General features: G+C 33.9%; 1 protein-coding gene across 2 annotated transcripts in view; it reads left to right on the forward strand.

Annotated features, from left to right (window-relative positions):
* UGGT2 (UDP-glucose glycoprotein glucosyltransferase 2) overlaps positions 1–15,400 on the forward strand; it is a 75,703-nt gene that overhangs the window by 41,401 nt on the left and 18,902 nt on the right. For both annotated transcript variants that reach the window (XM_053969466.1, XM_053969476.1), the window contains exons 21-28: positions 1,985–2,191; positions 3,371–3,502; positions 5,400–5,527; positions 6,709–6,804; positions 7,901–8,003; positions 12,710–12,789; positions 14,155–14,344; positions 15,164–15,322. In XM_053969466.1, the coding sequence (XP_053825441.1) occupies positions 1,985–2,191; positions 3,371–3,502; positions 5,400–5,527; positions 6,709–6,804; positions 7,901–8,003; positions 12,710–12,789; positions 14,155–14,344; positions 15,164–15,322 (1,095 nt within the window). The remainder of the gene's footprint in view (positions 1–1,984; positions 2,192–3,370; positions 3,503–5,399; positions 5,528–6,708; positions 6,805–7,900; positions 8,004–12,709; positions 12,790–14,154; positions 14,345–15,163; positions 15,323–15,400) is intronic.

Genomic DNA, 15,400 nt, shown 5'->3' on the forward strand with positions numbered 1-15,400 from the left:
GTTGATGTGAACCATTAAGCAGTGTTCTCTTGTATTTTGTGGCATAGCTGTGGCCGTGAAGCAGCCATTTTCCCCTGTACTGTTTGTGTGCTTCTAAGATCAATTTTCGTGTGTGTTTTGATACGCTAGGAGGATCATCCACATTTACGAGTTTGCTTATTTTTAAGTTCTTCTGTGTTAATAATAAGATTTATAGTATGAATGTCTGAAATATGAATATACTTCAGAAAGTATAAATGTCAAGTCAATATAAATGACAAAAAGACCCTCTGTTTGGGCCAGGTTAAAAGAGTACTTAAGCTGAAATGGGGAAAGCATCTAGATTTTCTAATCAAAAATTAAATAGGAACCACCTAAGGGAATTAGAAAATTGGAATGTTGCCAAGAGAATGTGATAACAACTGTGTCTTAGAAACAGGCTTTAAAAAAGTTAAAGAAGACTATTCAGTACAAATCCTTGTTACAGAAAAACATTTAATTTCTTGAACTACTTGATGTGTGTCTCAGGCTTGACAGATGTACTCCCTCTGTAGCTTCATTTTTTAACCCTCTTCAGCAGGGGAAATGTGCCACAGCTCCCATTTAAGAGGTGAGAATCACCTGAGCAAATCCCCCTATGCTGGTGAGAAGAATCTAGGAAAAAAGCCCAAAACATTAGATAAATTTCATGTGTTGCTTGGTCTAGTAATTTTCAAATTTCATGAGAAATAAAACAGTATTTTTTTAAGTCCATTGATTTGTATTGAGGTTATTTACTCCTTTCTAGTCCATTTTATCTCTTGAGTCAGGGTCTAGTATAATTCCTGATAGTAGCAGAATTGGCACAGTCACCACTTGCCCATGACTTGCCATCAGCATTTGAAGTAAAGCATGCAAAAATCTGGGGGTGAGAATGGCTGAAGGAAATCCACTTCTAGCTATTCCAGCTAATACATGCTATTTTGAAAACTCTGATAGATTTTTACTTCCTTTGAAAAAAAGCTCAAGTTGTCTTAGCTGGAAGAAACCTCTTGAGGTCATCCAGTTCAGCCTCTCACTCAAACTGGAATTACTGCCTTGATTACATCAGGTCAGCTATAGGTGTGTTTGAAGGATTTCTGAAAATCTCCAAGGAGGTGACTCTGTCCCTTCCCTTTTCAAATTACTCTGGTGTTGCACTGCCTTCCTATTGTAGTTCTTTTCTGCAAGCCAAAGTTCGTGTGCATGACCCCTTGTTACACTCTTTGCTGATAGCAGGAAGGGTTCATGTCATGTTTTTCACTCCCCCTTCAGCAGCTATTGGTTGCTATCCAAGTTCTCTGTAGTCTCCTTTTTGCCAGGTGGAGCAAACCCAGATTCTTTAGTGCTTCCTCATAGTTTTCTGATCATCTTGGAAGTACTTTGTGGAAGCCTCTCCAGTGCTGAATACCAGTGATTGCATTCTTTATTTTTTTGTTCCTTCCTGCATTGGAGTCCATTTACCTTTTCTTCAGTTAATGGTGTTATTTGATCCTACCTTAGAATCATCACACTCGCTGGTAAAATTTGAGTGGCATCACCCATGTTAGGAAGTGAAGGATTTTGCTCCTGCTGAACATTAGAGTGATAAGTGGATAAATTCTCTTGCATTTATTCTATGCTTAGTTCAATAAGTTTTGAAAAATAGACATCTATAAAACTAGTTCTGAAGTCTGTAAATGAATACTTGTTTATGTCCTTTGTTAAAAATATGCTTCTGCAAAATGCTCAAAGGCAGTTGTTCTATTAAAAAAACTTAACACTTCTATTTAAAATCTTTATCACAGAATAGGTAAATCCTTACTAATAATATTTTTACTCACAGTTGGAGTTCTGAGTTAGTCATTGATGTATCTTTTCTAAAGACAAATAGCTGCAAAAAATTTAAATACTTATGGGCATTTCACATAGTTATAAATTATATGAATACATTAGAACAGCAGATGGAAGTGTAAAATTGCTAACTGTTCTGTGTTTTTCTTTGCAGAAAACAAGTAGTCATACACGAGTTGGGATTTTGAACAATCCTTCATCAAAAATAAAGGAAGATAACACAGCCGTTGCAAGAGGAATTTTGGCTGCTTTTTTAACCCAAAACAACAGCAACTTAAAAAGTTTCCTAAGTAAACTCAGTAAGGAAGAGACAGCAAAATCCCTTTCTGCTGGAACTAAAATTGTTAAATTCCTCATCCCAGTGAGTACAAGCTAAATTAGATTACTTCCTTCTTTATTATACATCTATCTTATTGGAAGGAGGTGGTGAGAATAACAGTGTTTGGCTGAATGCCATGAAGTTTATTACCCATATACCTTTCTTCTCAAGCAGATTTGGATTTTTGATGACTTTCATGTGATTGAAGAATAGAGATTTTTTTAACTGGGAGAAAATATGAGAGTACTGAAAAATTCAGAATAGGGAGTACCAGATAATTGAGACCAAAACAGTTTAATTTTTGATTTTTTTTCATAGCTCTCTCATTTAGTTAAAATTGCAGTATTAATGTTTTTCAAGAATTTAGAGTTCAGAGACAGTTAAGACTACATGAGGGTGGAGGTGAGTAATGAAATAACAGCTGCTAACTACTGTTTTTTGTCTCAGAAGGAGTTGTAAATTTTAGTCTTTTTAAATAGAAAGTGTTGGAAGACTAAGAAAACTCTCTGGAACCATATTAGAAAATGAATATTTTTGAGTCATGCTCTTGTTTCATTGTTTAATAAATTTTGAAAGACATAAATGTCTCTAATGAAGCTGTGTAAGCTAAGTATGTTACTAATTCATGTCATTTTATTAATTGTATCTGAATTAATCTGTTTGCTGTTTAATGGTCTGTTTATTACTAATGAAGACATACATATCAGAATAACTTTGACAGGTGAGGCACAGTTCCAATGTAAGTTTCAGCATGTTTTTCCCCACATTGAAAATGGATTTGTGTGTCTTCTGGATGATGTTGGCTTCCCCAAAATACGTTCAAATTGTATCCAATGGCCACAGAATGACTGTTAGGTTTTTAGAGTATTACAGATTTTTGTATATCGTTTTCCTAAAAGTGGAAATACAGTTGAGTTGTTAACAGAGCATTTCTTTTCATGCAGCTGTTGTGCTGGATCATAGAAAAATTGCCTGACCTCAAGCTAAGCTTTGCTCTCATGGCTATTCACAGTTGCCCCAGCATACAAACTGCACTCTAGGTGGTTTTGAGACGTGGCTCACCACCAGCAATTATGTGCATACACTGAAGCTGAGGTGGCTGTTGTACTTTGATTTCTTGTTTTACCACATAACTTGAAGAAAATCTTTGATTTCCTCACCTGTTACAAAATTTACTTTTGTTGAATCATTCTAGCATCTCATGCTTTACCTTTGCTTTAGGGAATGGATGGCGATACTTTGGAGAAGAAGTACAACACTTTAGGACTGGATTTAATTAAAACTCAACAGATGTTCTGCCAGGAGGTTCTGAAGCTGCTTCCTGGGCAAATGGCTGTTATTAGCAATGGCAGGGTAAGAAGGAAATTAAGTCTCTGAGTATTTCTTAGGATTTTTTTACTTCTGGAACTTCAGTTTCAAACTGAAGAAAATGCATTATATTGATTTCCCAGTTATTCAGACAGTTGTTAGAGAACGGTATGAATGTTTGCCTTGCTTTTTTATTTTGTTTTACTCCTAATGTGTTTATTAGCTCCATTCCATTGAAGCTACTATGTGTGCATGTCATTCCCACAGCTATTTCAGAGTTAATCTGACAAAATTCTCAAAATAGGTTAGTATCTGATTTATTATTTGTGAAGTTTAAGAATAACTTTTGATCCTGAAGTTACTTTTATTTTACTATGAAAATAAATGTATATAAATTACATTGAGTAGGTTAGTATTTCAATCTCTAAAACACCACATTTTAATAAATACTATGTTCTTTTATAGTCTTAATTCTTAATATGCAGATAAAAGTATAGTAATTTTTTTGTTTCAATTTCTTGTATATGTTGAAACCAATAGCCTTAATTACAGTTTGTCAATAGATTATCTGTGATCAAAAAATACAATGTTGCATTCAATATTTAGTATTTGTTAAATGACAGTCAATGCCTTACATTACAAATACAATTTACAAACTACATTGCAATTCTTCTATTTTCGATTTACTCCACCATTCAAAAGAAATAGAAAGAAAACTATGTTGTCATCTCATAACTGGAAACTCTTTAAATTTAGTGAGTTTGGTTACTCTTATGCATCCTAAATGCTTCTGAGATGCAACTGAAATACAGCTAAGTAACACAGAGAAAGCATTTTTGTTGATGAAGCTTTAAAGAATTGTTGGCTTTTTTGTGTCAGCTCCCTCATAACTAAATTAGTGAATTTATTTTATAAATTATTATTACTGTTCTCCATGCCTAAAAAAGTTCAAATAATGTAATATTTTAAGTTTTGGGGAAATAAGTTTCATAAAAATGTTTGGATAAATTTAATAATAATATATATTCATATCTGTGTTTTCACTCTAAACTATTACTTTTAAAAAGACATGGGATAATCTTCATTTCTGTCCTTACTATTTCATCACAGAAGTTTAGCTTTTATGAGCAAATTATTTTTTTCTAATTGATTTCTCCAAATTACCCTAGTATTTCATAATTACACTGTGGTTTCATCTATCTCATGCATCATTAATTAAAAAAAAAAATCAAAAATGGAATTTGTTATATAACCTCTCATTTATAGGAAGCAGTTGAATTTTGAAGAGGCATTTAGCACCCGATTTATATAATAAGATTCTACATCCTGGGAGCCCTGTAGGCTATTGAAGCTGTCTTGGGTCAATTTGGCCTGATAGACTGAGTAGGAAATCCAAACAACATCCTCAAAACTATTTTCTGGGACTCCAAGACACTTTCCTTTCTTTCAGACACCAAAAAATGTAGTAATCCTGTATCCTCTTATATTATGCATTTTGTATCCTTTCCCATTCTTTCTATCCATTCTGATTCATTTGACAAGTGGTAGAAGGAGATTTTAGTTTTTTAATTCTATGAACACAGAGTGTGGTAGACAAATAGTAATGTGAGTTTAAAATATTTTACATGAGAGAGCTTTTTCTTAGAGTTATTTCTAAATAGTGTATTCCTTAACAGAAGGATGTATAATGAAAAATAGTGTGGATATTTCCATTGCAGTTATTCTTTGTGATTGATAATTAACTGTAATCATATAACTGTAAAAGCCTAATCCTGCATAGTTACTATAAAATTTAATTAGTTTTGTAATCAGTAGTATTGATGTATATAGAGATTGGGGTTTCATATTCAGTATTGTGCATTCATTTAAAATATTAGTTTATTTTTGCTTACAAACAGAGCATTACTGGGACATTCTACACTTAACATTTTTTTTCTCTAAGGTACTGGGTCCTTTAGATGAAAACGAATTCTATGTAGAAGACTTTAATTTGTTGGAAAAGATAACATACAGTACCTCAGCAGAGAAGATTAAAGCTATTGTCAAGGAGATGGGAAACAGTAGTAAAAGGTGAAATTCTCTTGCCTCATAACATGTGTGCAGATCTGCTGAATTACTCCAAATACTTTCCCTACTTTCACTGTCCTTACAACCAAGAGTACAGTTAACAGTAAAAAATTCCTACTAGGTTTTGTTTACATAAGAGTAATTGTAAAGAATAATAATAAGCCTGATAAAATACAGTGCATCTTAGGCCAAATCTGATTATTAATATTTGAAGTAATTGTCTTTGGGAATTGTTAGTTAAGGAGCCTGTAGAGGCATGGGCTGATGTTGTGCCCTGATACCATGGTAGACAACATTCACACATCTGTTCACTGAAGAAGTGTAAAGATGGGATGAGTTCAGGCCATCTTCTCATCTGAGGATAAGAGCTTATGTACAAAGAAGAAAGCAAAATTACATTCTTCTTACAGTATCTCTCAACTTTCTGAGTATCATTTCTCTTATCTAGAAGGACTGGCACAACTGAAAGAAACATTACCAGAAAAACAAAATCAACAAGAGGCAGAACTCAAGAGATAAGTAGTGAGAGACAAAACATATTTAGACAAATATTGTGACTTAACAACACTGAAATGGAACTATGATTTCTAAGGAAACTTCAGTAGGAAATTCCAATAGAAAAAAATTGAAAGAGGTGGCCAGACTTGAAACCAGGACATTTATGTCTGTTCCTTAATGTTGTCATAAATGGGAAAAAATTTTTAAAAAAGAAAAAAAGAGCTAGAAATGTCAGCAGATCTTAACATCGTATGCTCACTTCTCTTGATTCTGAATCAGGTCGCTTTGGCAAATTTGTGACTAATAAAACCTTGTCATTATTTCGGGTTTAATTTGTCTTGTGGACCAAGCCCCACATTTCCATCAAATTATACAGATTTGAAGACCCAACAATTGAGAAAAGTAATTTCTGTAAGGCTGAATGATAACTCTGTGAATTCTGCATCTCTTAAAATTAAGAAGTGTCCATTTCTCAAGGCTTCTCTAAGGCTGTAGTGGTTCTTGGCTGTTGTCTTGCTAAAAGTTTAACTCCAAGCTACAAGTCCTGAGGTGTTAATCACCTTAGAGTCCAGGTCTGGGATGTGGGCTTCCTAAATATCCTTTATGCAAAGAGACTGACATTAAAATGTTAATGTTTTACTCCTTTTCTAATGGAAACCAAACTCTATGTGCCTTATTTGATACAGTGGCAGTGACTTGATTATGAAAATAGATGCCCTGCTGTCATCTTTGCCTAAAACAGAGCTGAGACAAGATGTTGAATTACTCAAAGAACAGCACAGGTCAGTTTTGTCATGCTAATGCACTTAGAGTAATTTTTTATTAACATTTGAATGTATTGATGATTACATAGTCTTTGGAAAGTTGAGTAAGCATTCTAATTTTGAAACTGTTGTATGAATAGCCTGATCATCTGCTACAGCATAATGCACCTTTACCTTTTTCCTAATAAATTCATTAGTAATACCTGTTGATTTCCCAACCTTACCCTTTGCTGAAAAGAGAGCAGAGGGCTACATGTTTTAAAAGGACATATGATAATACAAAAACTGTGATCAAATTACAAATTTTTATAAATATTTTTGTCATGCTGTTTCCAAATCTCTCCTTGTTTTTGTTGGTAAAGGTGCTCCAGTGTGTATGCTGATGGGCTCTCCCAGTTGATGAAGGCAGGAGTGAAATCAGTGGTAGCCTTTTTAAAGAGGCTGACACCTTTTTCAAAGTTACACTAGTAGCAGTCAGTACTGTGCTGCTGCTACTGTGCTGCTACCATATGCTTTGTGGAAAACAAATTCCAGTTGACCCTTTTCTCTATTTACAGCACATGACTTTTTTTTTCATTTTTTTAAAATGAATTTTACTGATATGTCATTCCTGTAAATCCAGAGTATTTTAACTAGGGTTTGCTCGACTTAGCCTAATAAAGTCTATCAAACTGAATTATTTTCTGTAATGCATAAAGCTAGTCCAGCCTGTCAAGTTTCATTCTTCTCAAATGCCATTTTTCCTTCTCTTTTTTTCTTTTTAAATTATGTCATCACCACTACTTGTCTGATCCAATGATTCCAGATCTCTGTCATTTTGTAGACAAATGACAAAAAGGCCCTTTTTTAAGTCTTAATTTTGTTTTAGAGAATGTATCTAATCACTAATCAGTATAGAAGTATGTAGATTAATGCTATATTTTTTACTCCTGTTTGCATTTAGCTTTTCTAATTGTATCACCGGGAGCAGTCATGATTATTGCTTGAAATTAAGGAGATATTTCCTTGAGCAGTAAAATCTTAAATGCCTCTGATATTACAAATCCGTGTCTAAAAATGTTTGTCATTTTAAAAAATTTGGTTTTGAGTTTTCATGTCACTTGTTTTTTAACAGTGTAGTAAAATTCGAGCCCCAAGAGAATGACCCATTCTATGACATCATTGCTATTGTGGATCCATTGACAAGAGAAGCACAGAAGATGACCCATTTATTGATTGTAAGATGATGGTCATTTCTTATAATTTGCTTATTTGTACTTCAGTTGTTTCTAAACTTGTTCTAATTTCCACATACGGTGTAGTAAAGAGTATACAAAATTTGGTTGTTTTTTCTTTTCCTTTAAGATATGTATTTAGTTATTTTAATTCATAAAAGAAGTTGAGAATGACCTAGTTCATCATATGAATATCTCATTTGAACGTAAAATTCATACGCCCCATGGCCCAGTCCTCTTAAAGTGAGCCTGTAAGTGCTCTCTGCAGTCAGTAGAAAGAAAGGAGGAGATTGTGTACATAATTTTTTGCATCTCAGAATCTCAGGAATTACGTGCTTCTTTCCATTAAACCAGATTACATTAGTTTTCCAAGGCACCTAAATGAGGTGGTCTAAATCTGATGTGTAATATCATCATAAGAAGATTGGACTATAAACCTTTCAGTTCTTGGAGAGATATTTCTCAGTTGATTAATGCTACCAAGTATATCTAGATGTTCTTCCATTTTGTGTAGCTATTGATCTTTGAAAGAGAAAGTGTCTTAAAAACACAACTGCTAAAATTATTTTCTTCTTTCACCTACTACAGAATATCACTGTGTCTCAGGTTCCTTTATGATTTCCCATAAAAATGTAAATTTTGTCTTCACTTTATGGTCTGTTATAATTCTGAAGCCTCCAACTTGATTTTTGCTGCATCCTATTTTATCTTTTTTTTTCCTGCAGTAATTATGCAAGTTTCATAAATTCTTAAATTGCTTTTCCCCCTCCCATTTTCATACCTTTTTATGTCAAATGTTGAAGCATCCACTTGCTCTTCATATAATGGAGCAAAGTAAAACATTTTTTTTTAATTAATGAAAAATTTTGCTATTTCAAGATTCTAGAATACTAGCTTTTCTTTAGAACCAGATCTCTCATTTCACCTTTCTCAGTGAAAATGAAAGGTTGATATTACCAACTGAAAATATTTTCACATTGAAATGGACTGGAAACTTTCCATTTATCCAGAAGTTCATATTAGGAGTATAAATCACATCAAGGATCTTGTAGCTCAGAGCAGAAACCTCCATTCCTCAGAGCTCAACAGGCTCTCTCATGCATGCTGAGGCAAATGACTCCCATGGTGTCCCAAGCTGTTCAGCTGTTGCAGATCCTGCTTGAGTCATAGGGACTCTAGTTTTATTCAAAGCCAACCCTTAGGAGCGAGTTATGAAATGCTGTTGAAAGTAAACAAACTAGATGTATTTTAATGTAGATTAAACTTTTCAATAATATATTTTAAAAAATTAAAAATAGCCTGGAATTTTTAATATATATAATTATTATTATTTTTACCTGGAAAGCCACCACCTCCTGCTGTAGAAACAAAACAGACATACAAATACAGCAAGCCCCAAACTCAATGTTCTTAAATGAATGCCTTTCTGATTAGCTTACTATACATAGGTGATTTAAATACTATAAACTTGAGTCACTGGAATATGTTTATATTTAAAGGCGCTTTTTTCCACTTAACATAATTGGATTAGAGCTGAGTATGTTGGATTGGTAACTATTCATGGTGCAAAACTTGAGTAACTACCATGGCAGAACACGTGATTCTTGCCCCATTCTGCATTGAATATGTCCATATAATGATTGGGTTTTTTCCCCCTGGTGAAACTACTCTATTATATTACGTTCTGTCACTTAATAGTTACTTCAAATAAATCTTTTGGTATTTTTAATTAAAAATACAAACAAAAAGTTACTCATATTAAGTGGAATTGAAATTGTGAGAGGGGTAAATAGCTGTAGATAGGCTGTAATCTAAACTTTACTGCTTAGTCTGAGAGACTGGCAGTTTCAGGATAGAGGAAGGTATGAATCAGAGCACAAAGGAGAGCTCAGTCGAAGCTGCCGTCTGTTTTTAAAATATCTACTGGATTGTATCATAAGAACTACTCTAATCCTCTCCACAGTGAGGTAGGTAGCACCTTCCATATAGTCTGTGCTTCCCTTTTTTCAAAAAGTTCTGTTACAGACTTCAGCATCAAGTATTTCCAGACAAGGTGGAGTCACTGTCCACTGTAAATATTTAAATGCCAGCTATAACTTTACCATGGTTAGGCCAAGTAAGTTCTCAGCAGAATATATGGAAGAGCTAACTAGTCCTGAAGTTATGAAAGTCATCTCTATGGTGATGTGAGAAAAGTAGAAATTCCTTCTGCTAAAATGGAGGACAAAATTGAAGAGTTGTGGTTCACCAAAAACAGGAGGAAAGATTATTCTGTATACTCTTAGGATTATTCACCTTTTTTTTTCTTGTTCCAGGAATTCAAGAATGTGAAGAAAAAAATCAAACATTTTATTTTTTTATTGTCAGTTATCTTTTGCCTTTTTTCCTTTATTCATTCTGTCTTCAGTGAGGACTTACTATTCTATCCCTAAAGTAAAGGGAATCCCTGAAGGAGCCTCTTTTGGTGATCTAGTCTGATTTCCTATATAATGCATGTCACAGGACTCCTTTTTCACAATTATCCTTTGAAGTAGAAATAATTTTTTAATCAATTCCTAATTTAAATATTACCAAGCAGTTGTGTACAGATTAGAGCTCCTACTGAGATTTTCCAGTGGCTGATTAACTTCACTGTTAAACTCAGTATTGGAATTACAGATTTTTTAGATCCATGCTCTAAGCATTGATGTTCTCATCATCTTGCCAGTTCTGTTGAAGATTGTATTATAAGTTTGTTTTCAGTGCAGATGCTTTGTATTGTCCTGAAGTTTACAAACAATTCCAAGTGACTGAATAATCATGGTTTACTGAGTTACTCTTCTTCAGATGAGTTGTGGTAACTCAAATCAGTGTCTTGCAAATGACTTTTTATTATGCACATGCACAATAAAACTAGCTTTTGAGTAATTTTCAGGCCTCCTGAAATATTTCAGCCATGTTTTACAGTGTTTACAGTAAATTTCTATGCTGCTTGAATTTTCTTACTTAAACAGACTGAACTCTTCAAGTATCCTCTAAAAGAGTCTTCCTAACTTTGTCACCATTTTCATGTGTTAACTAAAATGCCCTAGTTTCTGGTGTTCTCAGAAGCCCTAAATAATAGAACCAAGTTCAGTATTTCAGAATTCAGTATTGTTGACAAATGCAGAGATAATGAATTACTGTCTTATTTGTCATTTCCTATTTAAAGTCCTTTGAAATGTTAATTAAGAATGGCACTTTTTTATTTTGTCTACTGTACTAAATTTTATGGTCAGCTGATGAATTGGGATGATGCATCAGCCTTTTGCAAGATAATTTCATTCTGTACACAGAAGCCTATCAATGCAGATTGCTGAAGAATCATTCTTGTTATTGGGATGAGGGTTTTCTTTTGTTTGAAGGTGAAGTCCATACAGGCTTTTATCATTCTTTTTATTCTGAATGATAGATAGATATCTGAGTCACTTTGACCTCTATTTTGATTTTGGTGGTCTTAAACGTATTTCATGTAATGGTTTCCCTTCTTATGCTTCTAGTGCTCTTAGGTTTTCACTTCCTGCTTCTTCACTTGTTCACACCAATATGCTATTCCCTACTCTTTGTTTTTTATTCAGTACTTTTTCAGTGATGGTATTCAGGTGACACAAAAGATGAGAATAAGAAGCTAGGAATAGAACAGGTCCCTAGGGCTAAGTAAAGTTACAGCATTGTAGTAAAGAATGTGTGTAAGCCATGGGTTGAACTGAGGAAAGAAAAATTATAGTCATGATAAAAGAGAGATTTAATGATGACTATTGTCTTGATCCCAATTTATTTGCTATTGTAGTAATTTTAGATATTAGCCTTACTAGTATTGGTGTTGTAACTTAGCTTTTATGTCTTACTGGCCTTTCTAATATCCATAAATGTAGGCACAGCTGCTTTATGCTTTCAGGTAAGCACTTTGTGTCAGAAACCACAGAAATTAAGGTAATTTGATAAAGGTTTTTATGAGTGCTTTAAAGAAATTAATAACTTTGTTAGCTTTAAGCAAAACAAAACAGATTGCTCACAAAAATTAGAAAAAAAATACTGTCCTAATTTTATGGTTCCTATATAACAGCATCCAGAACATTACTATTTTAGAAATTAACAGATGAAGAAACTGAGAGAAAAAAAAACAGAAATATGTTAACTTACCAAAATGTTTTGAAGTTAATTGAATGGTTTAATACATCGTTGATCTATTGTTGACATTTAAAGTTATTAAATAATTGAGTATTAAAATAGTTATTTGAACTTCACTATATTTAACAATTTTCCATATACAACTATTTTAGAGTGAAAGTAATTGTTTTAAGACTTGTTGAATTAAAGGCACGTGTTCTACTTGGAGACCTTAAAGTGTTTTAAAATCAGAATGTAACAAGGGTGAAAATATCATTTACTCAAGCATAGGAAAATGGAGGGAGCTGCTCTTGAAAAAACTGTGTGGGTAGGAGAAGATATTAATATTTTGACTATCAAGAATATCATGTGCTAAATCATGCAGTTTCAGGAAAGGACATATCTTTATTTACAATATCTGACAATAACCTTTAACGTACAGATAAATTTACATCTTTAAAAAGTTTTAGATTCCTGCTGAAAATAGAGAAATGCAGAATGTCACAAGGGGAACTTCGGCTTATTTTCAAAGTTTGGAGGTTACCAAGAACCATTTTTTACAGAGATTTTTTTTTCTGTAGGTACTCAAGGACATTATCAATATGAAACTCAGGTTATTTTTGAACTGCAGATCTAAGCTGTCCGAAGTGCCACTGAAGAGGTTAGTAGTTCGTAGCTTGTGATGCTCATTTTGGAAAAACAGCCTTAATGGTGTATATTTTCTTAAAAAGTAAACATTGCTTTGTGTTTCTGAATTCTTTTTGTTGACTCATTTTTCACTGAATTTTACCTAAGCAGTTTGCACTTGTTTAGAGAAAAGTTCTTGTTCTAATATGTCAGGCGTCACAGGGAAGTGATCTAGTCCATCAAATGCACCTCTCATTAACAGGCCTTAAAAAAATCAATAGAGAGTCTTTTATGCCTGTGAAAACTTGCAGAGGGGGATTATCTAAGTTGTTCCCTTCTTTACAGCCCACTGTTTATGTAATGAATTGTACAGATTCAGTACTCCTAGGAATTAAATTCATCTGAATAAATGTACAGTCTGCATTTGTTATATTGAGGTACTGTTATATTTCATTAAAAATATGATAGCCTGAATTTATCTACTATAATTTGAAGTTTCTTTTATCTGTGTGTAAAAATCACGGTTCACTAATTCAGTGATAGACATTTACACTGAAATGAATTCCCTCCAAGAGGATTTCTTTCCCTCTAATGAAATGTTTAAGCACAGGCATCTCCTTGGCAGGTATTTTACCTATAATCCTAACACCTGTATTACCAATTGCCTGTGAAAGAGGCTGGTGGTAGTGCCTGTCTTTTAGCCAGTGGGTTGGAGAATTAATCATTTGCCCACAAAACAGAAGTCCTTAGTTTTTATGCATTCTGAGAGGAATTACTCACATCTCATGTCCCACAAAAGGGTCTTAATTATCAGTCTCCTGAGTGTCTTCTTGTGTGAACATCATTATGATGGCTTTTGAAGCTGGGCACTTTGCAGGTCTTGGTGCCTGCTTCTTTCCTTGTGTTTGGGAGAACTTTTATATATGGAATAATTGGGGTAAGAGCAGGAGAGGAACAGAGAAACCCTACCCTTCTTCTGCTCTGTACTTGCTGCTGCTAGTGACAGTAGCCATTCTCAAAGACTTTATATCCAATAGAGGTTAGTCCTTCTGCATAATTCGGTGATACAGATTCTGAGAATTCAAGGCTGCTAACAGTCAAGCTATGTAGATGCACCTCTTGGGTATTCACTTTCATAACCTTTAGAGTGTTAATGGAAAACAGGCACATCCACAAAAAAATCACCAAAAGTGAATAGGTCTGTGTTCATCTACCAGCCCATTTGAGATGCTGTAGGTATTGTCTGATGATATTCCAAAAGAATAAGGAGCTACTTTGCCTCCAAATTTCATCATACTTGGTAAATACTCACTATATTTGACAATATTTTAGAAGAGCTTCACATTTAACTTTGTATTTCACTAAAAGTTGGGGTTTTGTCACACTTTTTTTTCAACAGCTTCTATCGTTTTGTTCTGGAACCAGAATTAACTTATGGAATCAATAAGCACCTTCCTTCTGAGCCTGTAGCAAAATTCCTAGAATTGCCAGAATCACCTCTTTTGACCCTAAACATGATCACTCCTGAAAGCTGGTTGGTTGAAGCAGTAAACAGTTCCTGTGACCTTGATAACATTCATTTGCAGGAAGTAAGTAATAGATTGCAAACACAGTAAAACTTGTGTTGTCCCTTCTACTTCAAGAGGGAAGGGGAAATGTTGCAAGATTTGTCTTGTGTGATTTCTCCAGAAATACTTTCTTTGGCAATTGATTATTTAGGCAATATTTTACCATTTCTATTGTCAGCATCTTTTCTTAATTTTCTCTCTTAAAAAAAAAAAAAAAGACAAGTCTCAAAGGAAAGTAATGAAATACAAAAAAATCCGAATGCAAAGTACAAGTTAAAGCAATTTACCTGCTATGTTGAGCTTTGTGTTTAGAGAAATACTACATTTAAGATAAAAGTAAAGCAATTAAAGGATTCTTTGTGTTTCCTAGATAGGAAACCTAGTTCTTGTAACCTAGATAAATCTTCATGGAATATATGTCTGTTTATTAACGTAGTTCAAAATGTATTTCCCCCTCTTTTAGTTCACAATTCTTTCAATTATTATTTAATTCTATTTTAATCCCCCATCTTCAAAATCATTAGATTGTTTGAGTCAATAAGCTTATGCAAAATATTGAGGGTAAGTGTTGAAAGTAAAACTAGGATTTACCTTACCAAGGCCTCAGCTTCCTCAACAGTCAGTGGAAGAAAGGTCCCTCCAGAGATCATCTTTCCTCTTTGTCTTGGATACCTGTTTTATAACTGAGTGAAGTTCCTTCTGGATGGACTTTTCTTGGGTTGTTTTGACTGTGGGAGTTACCTTGTGGTAAGTCCTACACAAAATGTTTGTGGCAGTGATATTTTGCTTTTCCCACACGGTTAAGTGACATAATTTATTGATGAAGCATTCCTTCCATAGATAAAAGGGGCAGTTACAGCAGAATATGAGCTGGAATATATATTGCTTGAAGGACATTGCTTTGATGTGACAACTGGCCAACCTCCTCGAGGGTTACAGTTCACTCTGGGCACAAAGAAGAATCCTGTCATGGTTGATACTATTGTGATGGCCAACCTCGTAAGTACTTAGTACAGGAATAGTCATTACAATTGCACACTTCTTGTGAGAATTCTTCATGAGCATCTTGTTCTTTAA

The sequence above is a fragment of the Vidua macroura genome, chromosome 2, assembly GCF_024509145.1.
Source record: "Vidua macroura isolate BioBank_ID:100142 chromosome 2, ASM2450914v1, whole genome shotgun sequence".
Lineage (NCBI taxonomy): Eukaryota > Metazoa > Chordata > Aves > Passeriformes > Viduidae > Vidua > Vidua macroura.